We start from the raw sequence: 22,044 nt of genomic DNA, 5'->3' as shown, positions 1-22,044 counted from the left end.
TCAAGGGAAAAAAATCCACGAAGACTTGGCCTGGAAGAATATAATTAAATTTGTGATTGGCTTTGAGGGGGCAAGTTGAGAGGGGAGGAAAAGAGGACTTCTGTTTTATCTGTCATTGTAATAAAAGAGGTTTTATTAAAAAAAAAAAAAAAAAAAAAGGTTGTAACCCAGAACAGCCACATGGGAAAGCTGCTTAGGGCGAGCAGGGTGGGGAGGGGCACAGAGCTCCCCTGTCCCCTCCAGGTGCCCCACTGCTCCCGAGCCTCCAGATGCTCACCAAACCTGATGCTCTTGGAACCCCGTTGTTTAAGGTGCTCCCAGGGGCTTTATTGTGTAGAGGTGATTGATGACATGATTGGCAGTTGGTGAATAACTCCATCCTCCAGGCCCTCTCCCCTCCCTGGGGGTGAGATGGTGGAGCTGAAAGTTCTAACCATCCAGTGGTGCCTTGGTCTTTCTGGAGCCCCTCCCAGTCCTGAGGCTCTCGGGCACCCCGAGCCCCCAGCCATCTCATTAGAAACCCACAGACACGGTCATTGCTCCACAAAGTCCAGTCCAAAGGTCTTAGAAGCTCTTTCAGAAACCAGGGACTGAGTCCAGATCTGATGATGGCAGGTGCCCCCATCCTCTCTCTCACTCGGGAAATTACTAACCTGAAATTCTGGAGCTCTGTACCAGAAAGTTGGGGCAGACACAAAATATGTATTATTTTTAAAGTTTACTTTTTTTTTTTTTTGAGAGAGAGAGAGAGAGAGGGAGAGCGTGCACACAAGTTGAGGAGGGGCCGAGAGAGGGAGGGAGAGAGAGACTCACAATCAGGTTCTGCACTGATAGTACAGAGCCCGACACAGGGCTCCAACCCACAAGCCATGAGATCACGACCTAAGCCAAAGTCAGTTGCTTAACTGACTGAGCCCCCCAAGTGGCTCCCCAATTATATATTTTTTCTTATGTCACTATAATAGTGGAAAGAGTGCAGAGCACTAGAAATTCAGTGCTTTCAGGAGCTCACACTTAGATAACTAGCCTTTCCCCACCTCCTACCCACCCCTGTAAAATATGCAAGCATCACCTTCGGTACTACACAGCCAAGGTCTCTGAGAAGATACTGGAAACAAAGCAGTTCAAATTAAATGACTAGCCCGCCGGGCAGGTGCCATGGGGGAATGCCCATGAGGGCCAGCTGTGAATGGCTGGACATTAGGAGTTCAGGCATCCTGTTTGCTCAGAACTGAGTGAGCGTCTGCTCTGTGGCCCAGTCCTGGACCTCTGCTTGGCTGAAGATGAGGTAGAAGACCAGGCCTAATAGGTTCATGGAAGCTGAAATCAGGAAGATATTTCTCCAGCCAAACTCAGCATCCTTGAAGCAGGAAGTGACAAATCGTCAATGGTCCCCTCCGTCTTGCCCCTCTGGGTCATGAAGGCTTTGGGACATGTCCTCCTCTCCCCACCCTGGCTCTGCTCCCGCCGCTATGGGCTTCCTGATCTGTCCTGGAATACTCAGGTCATTTCCTTGCCCTGGCCTCTTCCTCTGCTGGAATATTCCTCTCCCGGATAACCATTTGTCTCTCTTATTTGCTTCTAGTCTTTAGTTAAATGTTACTTCTCAGTGAGTCTTTCCATGACCACCCTATTTGACAGTGGAATCCCAGACTTTCTCTGTGCCCTATTCTCTCCTGCTTTATTCTTCTCTGAGCACTTGGCCACTGTTCCATAACCTGTGCGTTTTACTTACATCATTAGTTTTCTGGCCACTACAATATAAGTTTCACCAGAGCAGGGACTCTTGTTTGCTTTGTACCCTTAAACAGTGCATGGCACGTGCTAATGTTGAATTACTGAATGGATGGGTGAATGAATGCATAACAAGGGAAACAAATTCAATTTGAGGATATCCATATTAAAAGCTGTTTCCTGACCGCATATCAATCAGTGGCTGGAAGGGAAACTCCCAGTCACTGGCACACCAGAATGGTTGGCCACTGGATACTTGGCAAACAGTGCCATGAATATTGTGAGAGATTTTGATGATTAGTAGGAAAAGCTCATCTTCTAAAGACTCTTTCTTAGAGCATAAACTCATAACACGGAGACTTCTCCATCACTCCACACCCTCAACATGGTAATTGTCCCGCAAGAGCTGAGCCTAGAGTTACATCATGAGGGGGGTTAGATCAGGAGTAGGGTTAGATCGCGAGGGGGGTTGGATCATGATGGGGGTTACATCGTGAGGGGGGTTGGTTCAGGAGGGGGGTTGGATCACGAGGGGGTTGGATCGCGAGGGGGTTGGATCATGATGGGGGTTACATCATGAGGGAGGTTGGCTCTCAAGGGGGGTTGGATCTCGAGGGGTGTTGGGTCATGAGGGGGTTTGGATCACGAGGGGGTTGGATTAGGAGGGGAGTTAGATCACGAAGGGGTTAGATCATGAGGGGTCTCAGGACTCTTGAGCTTTAAGTTGAGCCACATTGAGGGGGGAACAAAAATGTCTTCGGTCTGACTTCGGCTGGGTGACCTCTATAGGTTTCTCTCATGCATATTTTCAGCAGAGCGTTTGACCTCACCTGACTTATTATAAATCCAGTAACAGTGGGAGAAATGGCTCCTGAGAGGTAAACAAAGATTTGTGATAGTCCCTTGAGAAAGCCAGTGTACCTGAGACGGAAAAGAATATTCCAGCATAAGCAAGCCGTTAATCTCTGCTTACTTGCTGCAACCCCATGCTCATGTCTAGGCGTGCCTGGAGCAGACCCTTGGCTCAAGCTGGTGACGTGCCTGACCAGTGATTAGCACAACCCTGTTAGAGTGCCCGGGGCAAGTTGCACGCACTGCTCATCATGGTTGATACTAAACGTAGATGGACGGTTCACACCACGTTTGTGTGTTCCCTTAGTGTCTGCTACAGACCCTGATCTTGTGGCCTGGTTTTCGGGTAAAAAGGACTGGTCACTGGATGAGATGTTGTCTCCCCGGAGACCAAGGCCCCAGTGTCTAAAGCCAGCGTATGTTCTGCTGACCGGGAAAGGGTCCCGGAAGCCACATGTGGGAGTCCCAAACATTGTGGATGCCACCTCTGTGCGAGGCCCCTGTCTCTCTTGCTGTCCTGTCATTAGAGCTTGGCCTTTATTAAAGCTGCATGTGACCAGTCCCTGGGGACTCTCACAGGGCTGTACTGATCACTGGTCAGCTGTATGTGGGCCTCTACCCCTCCCCTGACTGACCTGTGAGTGTGACCACTGCCTCCCCCTGTTCTCCCCTGGTCTTCCTTGGAAAACTAAGTCCCCAGGGGCTGACCAGCCTTGGGTCCCTTCTGAGAATGATTTATGTGTAGAGCAGGCACTGACACCTCCTGTGAGCTGTCACACGCATGGCTCACACCTCACTGGTGCGTCAGAGCACGTTTGGGGAGGCTGGGCCTGAACTGGGCCTGTGGGAGGATGAGGCAGAGGGGTTCCTACCGAGGAGCAATGTCCAGTACGTTAATCAAGGCTCCTATCTGGCAGAAAGGGATGGCAGCATGACACAGTACCAGGAGGGCCATGGTGACGCTCAGGCTGGATCTGACCCAGTGCAGGCACATGAGGACTGCCGACGGGATGAGAACCCCTGCATCGGGACACAGAGGGACTGAGCAACTGCCCCGAGCCTCCCACCTCCATCCCCGTGCCCTCGGTCCTCACCTATGGCGGAGGACAGTTTCCTGATGGCGGTGAGTGTGAGGAGTTTTCTGGAAAGAAGGAAGTCTGCCAATAGACCTTCGAGGATAGTGCAGATAAAGGTAGTCCCTACCAGTAGGGACGTGAGGATCCCTATCTGAGGACGGGAGAAAGGTGAGCAGCGTGCCTCATTCCCCGCACTATGACACAGATTGACAAGGGGCTTGTCTACATCTACAGGTTTTCACTTTCTTTTTAAAAATTTTTAATAGTTGTTTATTTCTGAGAGAAGGAGAAGAAAAGAGAGTGCAAGCAGGGGGTGGGAGGCAGACCGAGAGGGGGACACAGAATCCGAAGAAGGCTCCAAACTCCGAGTTGTCAGCATAGAGCCCGACGCTTGAACCCATGAACTGCGAGATCATGACCTGAGCTGAAGTGTCGGACACTTAACCGACTAAACTACCCAGGTGGCCACCTCTTTAAAAAAAAAATGTTTTTTAAATCTTTTGCTTTTCTTAAATACATATCACCTTTAATATGGATTTCCTGTTACTGGACTGAGCCAACACAATTCTAGTGCCTAAGGAAAAACATCCATGTAGTTCAATTAAAAAAAAAAATACTAATGTTCTCTTTACATGTAAAGGTCACCTGGAAATAGGTTTTAAAAAGAACAAACCCAATAGGCAAAGGATAGGAACAGTTTATAAGGAAAGAAAAATGAGTGATTCCTAAACATATTAAAAGATATCTGACCTCAAGGTGAAACAAAAACAAAAAGCTGTCAGAATCCTATTTTTTATGGATCAAACTGGCAAAAATCCAACAGTTTTTCGACATGATCAGTGGTGATGCCATAGGTAATCAGGTACTCGAAAATATTACCAGCGCCCTGTGGGGACAATTTGATAACAGTTATAAATGTTTATGTGGGGCATCTGTATGGCTCAGTCAGTTAAGCACCCAACCTAAGCTCAGGTTACAGTCTCATGGTTTGTGGGTTTGAGCCCCATGATGGGCTCTGTGCTGGAGCTCAGTCCAGTAACAGGAAATCCGTATTAAAGCCTGGAGTCTGCTTCAGATTCTGTGTATCTCTCTTGCTCTGCCCTCTCTTGATCACACTCTTTCTCTGTCCCTCAAAAATAAATAAAAACATTTTAAAAAAATAGGAAAACAAAGACCTCCATCTTATAGGAATTGAAAGGCTCCTACCTGACTATCACAGCATCTGTTCATTTTCTGAATAGAGATCTGTACACATACGTGCACTTTTCTCTTTATGTGTCATACTTGAAAAAATATTGTTAAAGAACATTACCTGCAAGTTTCTGGTAGAAGTCTCATTTGGAACTTTATGTCCTATTAACACTCTCTTGTGTTCAGCATTTGTTGTATATGCTCCCCGTGAACCATTCCCCAATGGAGAATTTGCTTTGTTAATGCTGTATTGTTTATGCTGCCAGCAGAGTGTCTTGTTTGCAAATGTCAATTGTTTTGAACATAACATTTTTGCATGGGTCCCTTAGAAATTATGACATTCTGTGAAGGTCAGGCTTACATAGAACCCTACCAGTCTTCCCCAAAAAGCCGTAGGTCACAGTGAGATGAATTAGAATTCAAGTGAACCTGATTGCATTTCCTACACAAAAGTCCTGGGTCCATTTCCCCTGCTTTTGTGGTCATACGTGGGACAGAGATTTACTTAATGAAGCATTTAAAACAGAAGAACAGAATGGGCTTTCTCTGTACTTACGTCTCTGAGGTTAGCCTGCAGTATGGTGCTAAAGTATGTTGGTAAGTAGTCCATAAAAATATGAAAAGTCCAGAATTCAGTGAAATGAAAGACTAAAATGGCCCAAACTGGTAGGGATCTGATCATAGCCTTAATGGGTAGAGACCAGGCTCGTGAACAGTCCTGGAAGAAAGCATCTGTCAGTACCCTTCCATCAGAAGATACGAGCTTTGCTCCCATGCCCTCTCCACTCCTGAGATACCCAGACAGACACCGGCAAATGGTACAGAAGTTCATCAGTGCACCTGTTGAGCCAGTGAACGCACGATGTATTCCTTCTCACCAGCACTGATGAATGGATGATGTATGGGGTCGTCATAAACAAGAGGAAACCAGAGAAAAGAACAGATGCAGCCAAATCCACCTAGGAGGAGAATCCAGTTAGCCCTTGATGAAAGGGTTTGATGCCACACTGAGATGATTGCTGTGGTCGACAGAATGACTAACCCCAAGACTCCACTCTTCCCTGTATCCCCACTCTCTTGGGTGGCCCTGACATTGGTGGAGGGTGCTTCCTCACCACTTACATATACATTAGGACAGTGTTGGACAACCCAGCATGATTAGTGTTGAGTGGAAATAAAATTCATCTTAAAATTGTCTCTTTTAGGGTCTTAAAGTCTCAGTAGCTCTTTTTACTTGCTCTTTTTACTTGCTAGCTTGTCTTTTACACATTTTTTTTTTTCACGAATACAGTGTGAGGAGCTATCATTGAGTACAGAACTACCATACACTGGCGTTTGGCTAGGTTTTGAGAAGATAAGAATACAAAGAGACAGTTTTGCCAACAAGGAACTTAAAATCAAGTAGGGAGGAGCAGATACGAAAATGACGCCCATTGTTCATCGAGGATGGAGGAAGTCGACAAATAGTGTACCGAGTTACTGCTTTGTAGGTAGTGCTTACTCTTTCTGAAAACCTTGAGCAGAGTAAGCCTCTCACATCGCTTGAATAATTTTTGTAACCTACCCTTTGAAGGTTGCCACGGTATCGTAATCCGTCTTCACACACTGTTTTCTAGTGAATATATTGACCTGATACAGGCACCCTTGATCTAAGAGTCTTCTCCTCAAATGGAGGAGCCTGTGGGGCTCAGTGGTCTTACAGGAATCACGCAGGTTGCGGGTGGGGGTTCAGAGAATGTTTTAAAAAATCAAACACAAACATTAACTGAGAGCAGCCCAGCGGATCCCAACCAGGGCGGGGCAAAGGTAATATTGTGAAGTAGTAGAATATTGCTTCTGGAATGGCCTGTGTATCTCTGGAACCTTCTGCAGCTTCTCTGAGTGCATTACGGCCACCCTTGAGCCTCACAGAGTCTGCCCTGCCCTGCAGGTTCTACTGGTTGACCCTCTATGCCCTTTGGCATTTTGTGGTTAGGTCACAGTCTCACAATTTTCTGGTTGTGATAATAGGAGACTTTTAAAAAATGAATTAAATAAATAAGCGTAACTAAAAATATAATCCCACCAAGATAACATTCTCAACATCTTATGGAAGGAACCTCTCTGGGTTCTTCACGGGTTCAATTTAGAAGCAGGGTGGAATGTTATGATGCCTTTAAAGTCATTCGGTTTTTCTAGCTCCACATTCAGGCTACTGAGGCTTAAGTGTCATTTTGCAAGATTCACAACATGATTAGCTGTGAGCATTATCCACTTTAGTTATATAAATATTCCTATCGAGATTTGCTTAAAACAGCAGATGATTTGCAACACGAGAATCATGCCCAGCATTCTCTGTCATAAAACAAAATCCCGAGATTTGAAAACCCCCCACTCACCAAAGATGTAGAAGACATAAGGCCAGCCTATGGTCTGGCACAGCAAACCACCAACGAGGAAAATGATGAATAATCCCAGCATTTGCCCTGAACAGAAGATGTGAGGATGCTCAGGGTGAGAAAGTCAGGCTTGGGACTCTGACTTCCTCCAGACTGACCCCTTCCCAAAGCTGAGTTGCACAGCAATTAAAGTTACGAGCTGCAATCCCGGCTACCTTGGTTTAAACCCCGCTCCTTCACTCAGGAGCTGTGTGATGCTGGTCAGGGTACTAGTCTATTTGTAGCTCAAATTCCCTTCTGTGTGAAAAGAAAATAATGACATACAGCTGAATTATAAGATCGTTCTGAGGCTAAAATGGAATTAATATGTGCAAAGCACTTATAACAATGGCTGGTGCATAGTTGGCATCCAGTTATGATTTGAAAAAAAGATACTGCAGGGTAGTGGTGCTTGAGAGCAAGGAGACAGGGTAGTTGGAGTGTAAAGTCTTGCTTCTGGTGATAGGCCATTCGTTGCAGAGTACTCTTGGACAGTGCACATGAGCCGACAATTTAAGGTATCAGTTACCTGATATGGCAATGTTGATGAGTTGACTCTTTTCCAGTGGGGGAGCCCATTTGACCCAAACTGAATACTGACTTGTTAATACCATACTCTGAAAAAAACAAAACCATGTTCCCTTCTTGGCTATCTGAGGTCATTTGGGAACCTATCTATTCCACTTATACTTAGAAAGCGTCTTGGTACCTGAGCTATGCCTTGAATGCTCCGAATGACGATGAGCAAGTCTACTCCAGCATCAGCTGCCAGTGGAATAAAGAAGGTCAAGACCGAGGAAAGAAGCAGGCCAACACCAACCAAGTACTTGGCTCCAAATACTCCAGACACGTAGCCAACAGGGATTGGAGCCAGGAAGGAGCCATAGTTGAGAGAGCTGAGGATGATCCCCTGTGTTTCAGGACTCCAGTCATACATAGGGGCCTAGGTGACAAAAAGAATCTCATTGTTTATCTTTGGCCACCTCTCTCCAGTGCCTCCAGTCTACCAAGTTCATTAAGAAAACCCAAACATATGCCCAACGTACTCTTTGCCTTTATGCAATTTCCCTGGCTACACAGTTAATGACCAATCACAATATAGGGGATCCCATAAAGAGGGAAAGGCTACAAAAAAGTAAGCACTATAGGCAAGGTGATTTTTAAAATATGTGAAAGAAGAAAGCGAAAGGAACATGAATCTGTTGAACTTAATTGTGTGGTGATTTTCATCCTTGTAGGGGGAAAATGTGTGTCTGCTAGTGAGTAGAAGTTTCCTGCACACTAGCTTAGTCCTTGGTTGCACTCCTAGACACCAAGTAGAGATATAATCTGCTTTGTGATATTGTATGTTCATGCAAAATAGAGTTCATTGAACATAGAAGGTGCTTAATAAATACATGAATAAATAAATAACCTTTTAGGTCAAAGGGTCTAGAGTCTCATTAAACTTACCACTGGCTTAAATTCCTTTAGAGTTTCATTCCACCTGTCCTGGGAGGCAGTGGGAGGTGTTTCCATAGAGGTGTTGGGTGAGCCAGCCAGGGCCGTGCTGTTCACCATGGCTGGGAGGGCAACGCTCAGGTTCATATTTTGGGTTCCAACCGATACATTGCAGAGATGCATGATGAGGGCCAGTCCATGTCGGACTGAACAAAAGCCTGAGAAGGGGAACAGAAAAGTCTTAAAATTGGGGTGCTTTTCTCCCACCTTTCCTAAGTCTGGAAAAGGGAGAAGATTGCAGTCTGTCTGTGAGGCAGAAACAGAGAGGAGGTGAGGGGGTCAGGAACTTCCTCAGAACCATTCCTTGAGTGGAGACTTGGAGAAGGTGTGGAACTGGCCAGAGCAAGTGTTAGGAAAGTTTTCCAGGCAGCTCTGGGATGAGCTCATGAGAGAGGCTGGAAAGAAGTAGGATTGGGGGGTGCCTGGGTGGCTCAGCTGGCTGAGCGTCTGACTCTGGCTCAGGTCATGATCTCACAGTTTGTGGGTTTGAGCCCCACATAGGGCTCCGTGCTGACAGCACTTTGGATCCTTTGTCCCCCCACCTTTGCCCCCCAAAACAAATAAACATTTTTAAAAAAGAAGAAGAAGTGGAATTGGACAAAGAACTGGCTGGAAGCCGTGGTTGATGGGATAGGAAGATGGCATGGTTGATAGTAAGAGAGAGGAATTGTTGGAAATGACTCCCTCGAGGCAAGAGAGTGCCCCGTTTCCTGGCTCCTGGCAAACACCAGGTCCAGATGGCCAGCACCATCTCCTGCTATGTGGGGATCCTCCTGTCGGGTTCCAGGAGCGGACAGATGGATTGCCAGGTTTAACTCGGGCGACATTTAGTTGAGACTCTCCACTCCCCCATCCACAAGAATTGATGTTGGGAGTTTGAGCGACATCAGATAGATAGGGCAGATTAAATAGAGAGGGATTGCCATGTTTATAGATTGTCTTCTCCCAGACAACATAACGATGGCTCCCTGTGGATCCACGTCTATTTCTCTGGCCCAAGGTGAGGGTTTACAGTGATCTTCAGTTAAGTGTCACACAGGTTTCTTAAGGGACTCTTTATTGTTTCCACAACAGTCCTTTTCCCTATTATTTTCGTATTCTCTTCCTTTGAGCTTAGACCAGAAAACCAAACCTACATACATGTGAAGTACTAATACTGGAAAAATCAATGGGTGATTATTTTTGTCATATGTACTGTTTATTTCGTTCTCTTGGGTAATCTATTGACCAGCAATTTCTACCCTGTTACATAGGAGCAGTGAGAGTCCTGGAGAGAACTCCAGCCATCTCTGGGTTTCCTGGGAATGTTTCTCACATCACACCATTAAGTAGGCTGGTGCTACTTGCACTTTTATTGTATGAAGCTATCCTGGTCCTGTTTCTTGTTATTTCTATGTGAATACATGAGTTTTATGAAATGTATCTGAATCACACAGTCAGATACCCGGATCTGCTCTGGTAATAGCTCTGTGCTCCTGGGAAAGTTACTGAACTATCTGTAGCCTCAGTATTCCATCTGCAAAATGGGGCTAACAATAGACCCTACCTCAAGGCCCTGAGTAAGAATTGAGTTTATGTAAGTTCATTATAATTATTACAAATAGCATTTGAGTCTCCTTACTTTCTTGAAATGGTCTCTTCTTAATAGGATGTTTTGATGAAAACACATGATTTATTTTGCAAGCATTGTGGCTAGAATTTTACATTAGCACATATGATTGAATTCGGGTGAATGTTATTGTGAATAATTGTGTGTGTGTAATTTTTGACCTGCTAGCTTTGTAAAGAAAGTTAGTTTTCGGTTTTCCATTTCAGTCTATATCCCGAAGTATTTTAGGTACATAGCTGTTCTGTTTTTTCTTAATACACTTTTTATTTTTGAACAGTTTTAGACTTAACAGAATTGCTGCATTCCTGTATACTTCACACCCACTTTCCTCCTTTACAGACATCTTTTTTTTTTTTGAGAGAGAGAGAGAATGACTATTAAGCAGGGCCCATGCTCAGTTCAAAGCCTGACATGGAGCTCGATCCCATGACCCTGAGATCACAACCTGAGCCAAAATCAAGAGTCAATGCTCAACCCATGAAGTCACCCAGGTGCCCCGTTACAAACATCTTCTCTTACTATGATACGCTTGTCACACTTGATGAAGCTGCTGTGATGTGTTATCACTAGCTAAAAGTCCATACTTTGTTCAGACTTCTTGGTTTTTACGTGATGTCTGTTTTCTGTTCTAGAATCCCATTCAGGATAGCATAGTACATTCAGTAGTCACATGTCCTTGGAATACGTATGGCTACGACACTTTCTCAGACTTTCTTGGTTTTTGACGACCTTCACAGTTTTGAAGAGTAGCTGTAAGATAGTTTGTAGAACGCCCCTCAACTGGGATTTGTCTGATTTTGCTTCATGATTGGACTAAGACAATGTGCTTTTGAGTGGAAGACGGCCATTCTCATCACATATCAAGGGTCCATACTATCAACATGACTAATCACTTAGCCTTCACTCACCTGGTGTGAGGTAGTATCAGTTTCTCCACTGGGCAGTTCCTCCTGCTTTCTCCCTTTCCAGACCATCCTCTGGAAGAAGTCACATGCACAATCTCCACTGAAGGAGTGAGGAACTACACTCCCCCTCCTTCACGTGGCATGTACACAAATATTTTTTATTTCTTCTGCAATGGATACACACACATTTTCTGTTCTGTAAAATCTCCCTGAATTTTTCTAGTGAAACCACCAAGATCTACTTTGTTTTAAAAGGGGTCAAAAACTTTTTGACAACTTACTTCACTTCTTACATGTGTTTTTTTGACATGAATGATTTTTCTTAATTCAAATTTAAAATTATATTTTTACAGAAGTTATGGATATTCTCTCTTTCCCTGTAACTAATGCCTTCTACATTTTAAATGCTTCTGTTTCCCTTGTCCCCATCTGCTCCCAGAGAGTCAGCTCTCATGTGTAGGTTCCACTGCAATTTCCTTCGTGATCTGAGTCTACTTTTTTCTACATTTATGTTGTCTATTCTGTTCCTCCACATATTTTCCTTGAAGTTGTAGACACAGTGAACTGGATTCGTAATTAAGTTCTTTCATTCATTCTTATTCAATCTTCATTTTCTTCCCTTCTTCATACCGACCATCTTCTGCTCCACTTGGCTTGCTACCCCTCTGCCTCTTCCATGACTTTTTTACACCTTGGCTCTACATCACTGATCCGATTTTCTGTAGTGATGATTTCCTTCCTTGCTGCAGCTAATTCCGTTTTCACTCTGAAGTAATGTATTTTTCTCTTTAGTGTCCTTTTACATCTACAGTGGGTGGTTCTTTCACATTCTCCTGTTGATCTACTTCCTACTCTCTAAGCTTCTTCTTATTCTTGAGAACTTAAGTTAGAAACTTCAGTGTTTCCAGATAAGACAAGGACAGCAGTGTTATAATGGTTAGCAATCAGACTGCTCAGCTTTAAATCCGGATGGCGCCTCTTTGTGCCTTGACGCTTTAAACCCTACTTCCTCTGTGCTTGAATTCTGGCTCCAGTACAATGGGGATGATGTTAGTAGCACCTTCCTTGAAGGGTTGTTGTGAGGATTCAGTGAATCAATCCATATAAAGTGCTCAGAACAGTGCCTGGCACAAAACATGCACATACTATGCGATGATCGCTCTTTTGTCTAATACATTCTTTATATTTCTTTTTGTGCTAAAGTATTTACCTGGGCCCCTCGTGCTTCATCCCTGCAGTTGTGGACCATAAAGGTCAATCATTTGTGATTTTGTGCCCACGTGTTGAAACTCTTGCCGTGGGCCACCTTTGTGGTCTGAGGTGTCATGTGGTGGTGACAGCATGTGTGGGGGGAAGGGGGATGGTTTCTTGGAATTCTTTCAGTAATTCAAGGGAAGTAACTACTCTTCCATTAAAAATTGTTTTTAATGTTTATTTATATTTGAGAGAGAGAGAAAGAGAGAGAGAGCTAGCATAGGCAGGGGAGGGGCAGAGAGAGGGAGACACAGAATCTGAATCAGGCTCCACGCTTTGTGCTGACAGCACAGAGCCCAACGCAGGGCTCAAACTCATGAACTGTTGAGATCTTGACCTGAGCCAACGTCAGATGCTTGCCTGACTGAGCCCCCGAGGCGCTTTGGAACAGTTCCCTAGTTTTAACCTAGATGGAGATACTTTTTCAAGTGGTGTGTGTGTATTTATTTCTGTGACTTTCAGAAAGGGATGTTATTGTAGACTGGCCTTTTGGTGACATTCCTCCCATGGGCTGGGGCTTCTTGATAGTGCTCCATATGGGTTCTTGATAGTGAGGACAAAGCTGTGCCTGGTGCTGTTTGTGAAGATTCTCAGTGCCATCCTTGCCCTTCCAAGTTCTCCACAGTAACATAGAGACAGATACATGGAAATAGCAGCTCTCAATCTACCATGCAAACAGGATTCCAACAATGTGGGCATTCTGGCAAGGTTTGGAAGGGTGGACACGGTGAGAAGCCATGATGCCACGAGGCGGCTATGGGCCCCTGTATGAGGCTCATTGATGGTAGACATGGGATTTCTGCCTGTGACGTTTGGGTGTCCCCTTGAAAATCACTCACTCAGGGGGGCACAGAGTCGTCAGAGGGGCCCATCTGTCCCGCACTCCTGGGCTTCCCAAGAGGGGTTGATATGATTCTTGCTCCTCTAGCCCTCCGAAGCCTGTGGAGCCTCCCAGTCCCTTATATTAAGCCCCTTTTTTCTTGAACTATATAGAGCAGCTTTTGTTTTTCTTACTGAACCCAGACCGAAGCTCACAGGCTTCTGGGAGATAGGGGATAGGAAGTTCGATGTGGTGTCTGTCCCATTCTGCCCCATGAACCTTTACTTGACCCTATTAGAGACATACCATTGACTTCTAGAAGAACCTCACCATCCAGGTTTTCCCGGGGTCTCTAGGTGGACAGGAGCAGAAGCAACTCCATTATGTGGCCAGGTGACTGGATGTGACATGTAATGGGGGAGGGGCATTTCTATGTGTCCCATGGAATACCAGGGTTTGGTTCAGTGAGTCTCTTAGAAACACAGTCATGCCAGAGCCCCTGGGTGGCTTAGTCAGTTAAGCGTCCGACTTTCGCTTAGGTCATGATATCGCGGTTCGTGGGTTCGAGCCCCGCGTCGGGCTCTGTGCTGACTGCCAGCTCAGAGCCTGGAGCCTGTTTCAGAGTCTGTGTCTCCCTCTCTCTCTGACCCTCCCCTGCTCACGCTGTCTATCTCTCTCTCTCCTAGAAATAAATAAAAATATTAAATTAAAAAAAAAGCACAGTCATGCCCAGCAAAGATGGTAGTACCTTTGGTGGCACCAGCACCCAGAGGAAACCCCAGCAGTGCCCTGAGGCAGAGGACCCAGGAGCGTCCGGCAAGTGTGGGCCAGAGAGAGAGAGAGAGAGAGTTGGATGGAAACTGATGTTGGCCAACAATGGATGAAACAGCCATCAGGGTCTATTCATAAGCACTGTGAGAAATATTTGGAAGCTCAACAAATAGCCAGGTGGGACAATGAGGAGTAGTTGGGGTGCTGCCTCATCAAAATCTAAGAAATTATTATTATTAGCATGATGCCATTTGTAATGACAGGTCAGATGGGTTACAAAGGGATTTCCTGATATAGCTGTAGCTCCTGGGGTGCTCAGCACAAGACTAAGCAAGATGATAGGGTGGATGCCCTAGAAGACTGTAGAAGAAACCAGGAAGATCACCTATGAGTGCCACCACTGCCAAAAAGTAGGTTAAGCACAGAACACTGTGTGAGAGCTGATGATTATCAACTGTATATAAAGTTTATATATTTTTTACTGTGTGCCAGGCATTGTTCTAAATGGTTTACATATTATAAGTCATTTAATCCTCATTAATTATGATATGAGGTATATACTACTATTTTGTTTTTACAAATAAGGGAACGGAAACACACAAAGTTTAACTTCCCTAAGTTCACACAGCTCATAAATGGCAAAATCGGGATTGCAAACATAGGTTTATACATAAGTTCCTTATATTTCTGATCTTGGAGAGAGAGAGAGTTAGGATTGGAGAATTTGGCCAATGGTATAGTCCTATAGACTCTTAAGTGTTTAGAAATGGATGAGGTCTTAGAGATACAAGAGTCAAGCTCTCCCATTTTGCAGATGAGGAAACTGAGGCATTGGAATAGTATTCATTCCAGGTCAAATGGTTCATAGTTAACTGTGGATGGAGTATTGGAAGGCACATCTCCTGATTTCTTCTTTGGTAGGTAAGATTCGGAGAATCCTCTTGTCCTTGAGATATGCCCACTTCCCAGCAGACACACTGGCTAAAATGTTAAGTATTGCAAAGCATCCCATCTTGGTTAGTGCTTTACTTTTCAAAGGCATTATCTATTTTTAGGTTTATTTATTTATTTTGAGAGCAGGAGAGAAGGAGCATGCACATACATGGGGGAGGTGCAGAGAGGGAGAGACAGAATCCCCAGCAGCCTCTTTGCTATCAGAGAGCCTGCAGAGCCTGCAGTGGAGCTCGAACTCATGAACCTTGAGATCATGACCTGAGCTGAGATCGAGAGTCGAATGCTTCACCCACTGAGCCACCCAGGCACCCCCTCAAAGGCAATATCTTATGAAAAGGTTATATCCATAAGAAAATTAATGAATCACATAGCTATGAGTCATTAGGAATTTAGAGTAAACTAAGGTGTTCAACAATTTTTCTGAGTGAGAAGCACTCAGTTGTGCTATAGACAACATGGAGGAGAGAACGCAACTTCTAGGATATGGTGGAAAGGAAAAGCCTTCTCTCTTTGAGGCAGGTCTGGATCTGTTTGGACAGAGGGATCTAATGGGATGCTCCAGGGCTTAGAATCAGAAATACCAAGACTGATTTCCATGGTTTGTACTTAGCATCTGCTCTGAATTTTCATTTATCTGTAAATAATGTCTTGATACCTACCTGTCCTATGTACCTTCAAGGTTTCTTGCAAGAAGTCAAATAATTCTCAGTAAAAAAATGCTTTATAGCAACATGGATGGACCTTGAGGGTGTTAAGCTGAGCGAAATAAGTCAGGCAGAGAAGGACAAATATCATATGTTTGCACGTATAGGAGGATTAGGAGGAACTTAACGGAGGACCATGGGGGAGAAGAAGGGGGGCAATGGTGGGGGAGAGGGAGAGAGGCAAACCATTAGAGACTCTTGAATGCTGAGAACAAACTGAGGACTCATAGGTGTGGGGGGTGAGGGGAAAGATGGGCTGGAGGAGGGCACTTGTGGGGATGAGCACTGGGTGTTATATGGAAACCAACTTGACAATAAATTATCTGGAAAAAAAAATGCTTTATAGCTATATAGAGTCCCTGGCAGTTGGTGGTAGCAAGAAGATGCTGTGTGTCATCAAAAGGGAAGTCAAAATGACACAGACCCCAGTATGTGAATTTACCTTTCCTGGAGGTTTGCGCTTGAGCCATATTGAAATTACGATCACTGGAAATATCGCCCGCTGCCTTTGCTTCTGCTCGACTGGACATTTTGGTTGTCTTCTCCCAGGGACTGGTGTTCGCCTCCTGAAATAAAAAAACACAAAAGCAAATATAGGGTGAAAAGTGTCCAACATCACACATGGCACTGCCCCAGTTCTAAGAAGTAGGAGGAAATATTTGGTGGGAAAGGTACTAGACCAGGCTTCAGGGGACCTGATATGTTGTCCCGGCTCTATCAGTAGCCAAATGTGTGGACTTAGGAAGGCCACGGTTACCCTGGTCTTAGTCTCTGCTAAGTCTCTGCTTCTCTAAAATGAAGGGTCCTGCATGGGTTACCTTAATGGATTGTAATATTCTTTCTAGTTCTGTGTTCCCTTGTCTCTCAACTGATATATGTATAGACTGGATGTTAAAATTGACAGTCTGAAATTTCATCCAGAAGATCCCAGTTGATTAAATTGCCCCAAAACCTGTCTATTATAAAATCTTGAAGATACAAGATAAAATACGACAAACATCTTTTTAAAGACATAGCTCCAAAGATAGTAAGAGATATCCCCATGGACGTAATGAAAAGTTTGCAGTATGAGCTAACTTTTCAGTGACCCTGGGACTGGGGTGAGGAGCTGACAACAGTTTCAGTCTTGAGCTCGAGGTCCCTGGGAATGAGAGATGGAGGCTTGGACCTCTGCCAGGAAGGCGATTATAATGGAGATCCTAGTATCTAGCCAGAGCCCTCGCAGGAATTCGGAACTGAGTTACAGAGGCTCTGTGCCTTGCAACAGTGAGACAATGATGACTTACACCGTCCTGAGCTCCTGTTTGAAAATAAAGAGCCTCTCCTGAAAATTCTGAAAATTCATCACTATGTCATGGAGAGTCGGGGGTTGGCATTTACACTGTTTTTATTGTCTGAGAACTCTTTCACAGCTGAACAACTCAACTAAGAACTGGGCCCAGGCTGATTTCCTCAACACAGATCCCATGGAATTACTGAAGGTGAAGCTCCGCTTAATGACTTCGAGATCCAAAATTGTAAACAGTCATGGAAGCAACCATCCAAAGCGAATTCTCAGATGCAACCTGTAGCCAGATCAAATTGCTGAGAGCTTCCAAGGGTAAAATAAACTGATAAACGCATTATATAAGCCTGCTTGAAACAATTGAAGAAATATAGTATAGACTCTAAAACATAAGAAAAGACCCAAAAGAACAGGCAGATTTAAGAAAGACTACTTGAAATACAAATGACAAACTTAGGCATTAAAACAGGAAACTAAGTGACTAGATGTAGCTAGAAGACTGAATGAGTGAAATAGAAGGTAGAGCTAAGTCAATGAGACAGAATAAAGCTCAGGGAGGTAATGAGGAGTAATAGCAACGTTATGGGGCCTGGGAAATGGAATGAGAAGGTCCAGAACATGATCACAATGAGTCTAAAGCCTGAGAAATGAAGTTAAAGCTACATCCAGCTACACCTACGTCTACTCAGAGGGCTCCCGTGGGATACAGAAAGCATGAAACCGATCTGTAACGATGGATGCCATAAGAGGTCATTGGCAGGGATGAGAGGGTAGAAATTAATAACAGTATGGTATCAGATAAAGGAGTGGGGCTTTTTAAACTTTAAGATAATAAATAAAAAGACAAAGTATGAGAAAGTGGGTGAAGAGTGTATTAACTATCAGGACAACATAAACACAGATGAAGAACAGATATGGGAGCATACACCCGCCTGCCTATCAGAGACATGGACGTGTGAAGAGCAAGATCTTGTTATTTCTTACCTATTTGCTTGCATAAATATTTAAAAGACTTCACCCCGAGTTTAGGCAAAAGTGTAGGGAAATAAGCTGTTGTTGGTGGGAATCAGTGCATTTTCCCACTTGTTATCGGTGCTTCACAGCGTCTGGTGGAGAGTAATATGCATGGCCACACGCAAGTATGTTCCAAGGCATCTTTGTCGCACTTTTTGAACAAGTAAATAATTAGCACCTAATTAAAGGTCATTAATATTTAAGTAGTTAAGTAAAGCACATATTTTTTGGAATACTATACAGCCCTCAGAAGGAATTAATAAAATCTCTCTATATAAGTATATAAAGATTGAAAAGGCGTGCCTGAGTGGCTTAGTTGGTTATACATCTGACTCCTGATTTCATCTGAGGTCATGATCTCACAGGTTTGTGAGTTTGAGCCCCACATCGGGCTCTGCTCTGACAGTGTGGAGCCTGCTCAGGATTCTCTGTCTCTGTCTCTACCTCTCCCCTGCCTGCTCTCTCTCTGCCCCTCCTTCTGCCTCTCTTCTCTCTCTTTCCCTCTCTCTCCTTCTCTCTTAGAATAAATAAACTTAAAAAAGAAGAAGAAAAAACATATTAAGTGAAACAAGCAAGTTGTAAGTTAAAAGGGATACATGAGCCCCGATGTTTATAGCAACATTATTTACCATAGCCAAGATACAGAAGGGCCCGAGTGACCATTGACTGATAAATGGATAAAGATGTGACGTATACGTACAGTGGAATATCAGGCAGCCATAAAAATGATAAAATCTTGCCATTTGCAATGATGTGGATGGAGCTAGAGAGTATCATGCTAAGTGAAATAAGTCAGAGAAAGATAAATACCATATGATCTCACTCATATGTGGAATTAAAGAAACAAAATAAACAAGCAAAGACAGAGAGAGAGAGAGAGAGAGAAACCACGGAACAGATGGAGAACACACTGATCATCACCAGAGAGGAGGCAAGTGGGGTGATGGGGGAAGTAGGTGATGGGGATTAAGGAGGGCACTTGTCACGATGAGAACTGAATACAGAATTGTCGAATCACTACATTGTACATAGTATGTTAACTAACGGGAATTAAAATAAAAACTTAAAAAGAAAGGACAAAGCAAGTTATAGAACAGTAAGTACCACGGAAGTAAAATAAGTAAAACATACATAAACATAACATTACATTATGTATTTTGTGTGTTTGTAAGTGAACAGAAAATTATGAACAGAAAAAGCCTAACACTGATACAGTGACAGCTCTCATCTACATTGTCCTACATTGTCTGGTCTAAAAAAAATTTTTTTTTAATGTTTATTTTTTTGAGAGAGAGAGATGGAGTGTGAGTGGGGGAGGGGCAGAGAGAAAGGGAGACAGAATCCAAAGCAGGCTCCAGGCTCTGACCTGTAAGCACAGAGCCCGACGTGGGGCTTGAACTCAGGAACTATGAGATCAGGACCTGAGCCGAAGCCAGACGTTTAACCGACTGAGCCAACTAGGCGCCCTCTGAGCTCTGGTTTTAAAATTAAGCTACATTAATCTGGAAAGAGTGGTCATTCCCTTGGGAAGGAATGGACACCAGGGAACTTAGCTTGATCTGTGGTCTTTAAATGAACGACATTAATATATTTATAAATTATTACTGTGATTCAATATATTTAAAACAGCAGCAACAAAATAAGTGTCATGAAACCTGTGGCTACCATGTCTTGAGCCTGGGAATCTTTCATTCTGATTGATGCCATCACAGATTGTGTGCCCCTGTGTACATGTGTGGTTGTGTGTGTGTGTGTGTGTGTGTGTATGTGCACCTGGCTGTTAAAATGGGACTCTTACTTGGGGCACCTGGAGTGGCTCAGTCAGCTAAGTGTCTGACTTCGGGTCAGGTCGTGATCTCACGGCTCGTGGGTTGGAGCCCTGCATCGGGCTTGTCGGCACATACCTCGCTTCGGATCCTCTGTCCCTCTCTCTCTCTGCCCCTCTCCCACTTGTTCTCTCTCTCTCTCAAAATGAACTTAAATAAATAAACAAACAAATAAAGTGGGACTTTTACTCAATTTGACTGAACCCAGACTATTTTGAGAAGAAAACAATGGGTGCTGCCTCCATTCCCGAGTGATGGGAGACCACCATCCAGGTCCTAAGAGGAAGGATGTTGAGCCCACTTCAAGGGCACAAACTGCCGAGATGAAGAAGCTGAGAGAGAGATTCTCAAGAGAAAGCTGCTCGTTTGGTCTGTCACTCATCTGCCCGCCTCCACGAAAGAGGGGAGGCGGGCGCTGTCCTGCACTTTGTGTCAGATGATAGGGGCTGCCTGCAGGGGACCGTCCATAGAGCCTGCCTTGTGTCCCCTGGAAGTTTGGGTGTGCGCCTGCGAGCAAGAGAGAGAAGGGGCTGGTGAGCGACACGTGCCTCAGCCCAAGGGCAGGAGGCTATGCAGAGAGGAGCAAGGGTCCCTGCACCGCCCGTCGTGGTCCCCGAAGCCCTCCCGGTAGCAGATGCAGACTCCTTCTAGGCCAGATGTGGATGACTCGGAAGGGCTCCAGCCTACAGCCTTTCCAAATCCTGCCCAGGAGAACTGTCTATAGGGGCCACGGGACCCCAGAACAGGGGAGTGGGCTGCAGGATGCCTGGCAGCTGACAGAGGCATGGTAAGTGTGGGGACCTCTCTCAGGGACCCAGCATTGAACGCCCACCCAAGCCCAGAGACCACCAGTGCGGGACCACATGAGTCCCCATCCCAGACCACTGCCAACCTCTTACCAGCCACCCCTCTGACTCTCTAGCGGCCAGCCCTAGAAGGATCAGAAGCCTTAGAAAGGTGAGGCTAGAGGCTGCCTGAGAAAGGGAACAGGAAGCCACACCAAGTGACCACCCACTGTGCTAGGGCCCAAGTACAGTTAGGGAGACACTCTGGTGTTTACATGTGTAGTTAACACGCAATGTTGTGTTGGTTTGGGGCCTCTCTACCTGACTTGGCGCTCATCACCATCACCGTACCCTCAGTCCCCTTCATCTGTTTAAGGAGAAACTCTACTTTTAGATGAAGTTTGGAGTCATGGCCTTTCCATCGGACCATACCTCTTAGTTATGACCTGCCGTCATGCGAAAGCTGAAGACACAGCCAGCGGACTGTGTATTCTGCGTGGTTCTGGTAACCCCGGGAGCAGTCTTGTCAAATGAAGGGAATGGGATATTTTGTTGTAGACCTAACTTGTGTATCATGTCGGCCCCTGAGGGCAGTTGGCTGAGCTGAAAGGAGATGATCTGTCACAAGGATCCAAGTTGTGGCTTTCAGACTAAGGTTTTTTTCCCAGCGGTCAATGCCTGCAAGGACTCTCTGGAGAGGTCAGTGCCCGCTAGTTCGTTCACTGATTCAGTAAATGTTTGTTGAACCAGCGAATGGAATGTTATGCATCTTTAGCTCTTTCCCTTGCATTTGTGGCCAAAGGGCTTTGTTCTCATTCAGCTGCCCCCTTGCTGTACTTGTGAGGACGGAAGCACATGCCAGTTTTTCTGGTAACCAACACCCATGTCTCACGCATCGTCCCCAGCACCATCCCTTGCCCCCCATCACATGCATCCTGCCCTTGTCCTCCACTTTCAACTTGGACTGCCTTATCGACTCCAGCTGGGTCTCCAGGAGAGGCAGATGGAAAAAGAAAACCCTTGCGGCGCCTGGGGGGCTCAGTCAGTTGAGCGTCCAACTCTTGGTTTAGGCTCAGGTCATGATCTCACAGTTCATGGGTTTGAGCCCAGAGTCTGGCTCCCTGCTGACAGCGTGGAGCCTGTTTGCAATTCTCTCTCTCTCCCTCTCTGTCTGCCCCTCCTCTGCTCATGCTCTCTTTTTCTCTCAAAATAAATAAACTTTCCAAAAAAAAAAAAAGAAAGAAAAAGAAAAACCTGAGAGTGACATTTGTTATGAAGAAGATGAGGGTCACAGTGACAGCCACTGGATAACTAGCAAGAAGAAAGCAACTGCTTTACCAGGTTTTG

At 45.0% G+C, this 22,044-nt stretch overlaps 1 protein-coding gene across 1 annotated transcript; it reads right to left on the bottom strand.

Annotated features, from left to right (window-relative positions):
* Positions 1-909: 909 nt before the first annotated feature.
* On the bottom strand, positions 910-16,317 carry LOC120248836 (probable small intestine urate exporter). The gene is made up of 11 exons (XM_039257327.1): positions 16,230-16,317; positions 8,723-8,928; positions 7,980-8,213; positions 7,800-7,887; positions 7,232-7,318; positions 5,694-5,812; positions 5,410-5,571; positions 3,681-3,813; positions 3,459-3,606; positions 2,565-2,655; positions 910-1,360 (listed from the first exon to the last, which is right to left on the bottom strand). The coding sequence occupies exons 1-11, from the start codon at positions 16,315-16,317 to the stop codon at positions 1,226-1,228; spliced, it is 1,491 nt and encodes a 496-aa protein (XP_039113258.1). The 3' UTR covers positions 910-1,225.
* Between the last annotated feature and the right edge of the window lie 5,727 nt (positions 16,318-22,044).

The sequence above is a fragment of the Hyaena hyaena genome, unplaced genomic scaffold (assembly GCF_003009895.1).
Source record: "Hyaena hyaena isolate Hyena2069 unplaced genomic scaffold, ASM300989v1 scaffold_614, whole genome shotgun sequence".
Classification (NCBI taxonomy): domain Eukaryota; kingdom Metazoa; phylum Chordata; class Mammalia; order Carnivora; family Hyaenidae; genus Hyaena; species Hyaena hyaena.
This window is presented reverse-complemented; position numbering and strand designations above follow the sequence as displayed.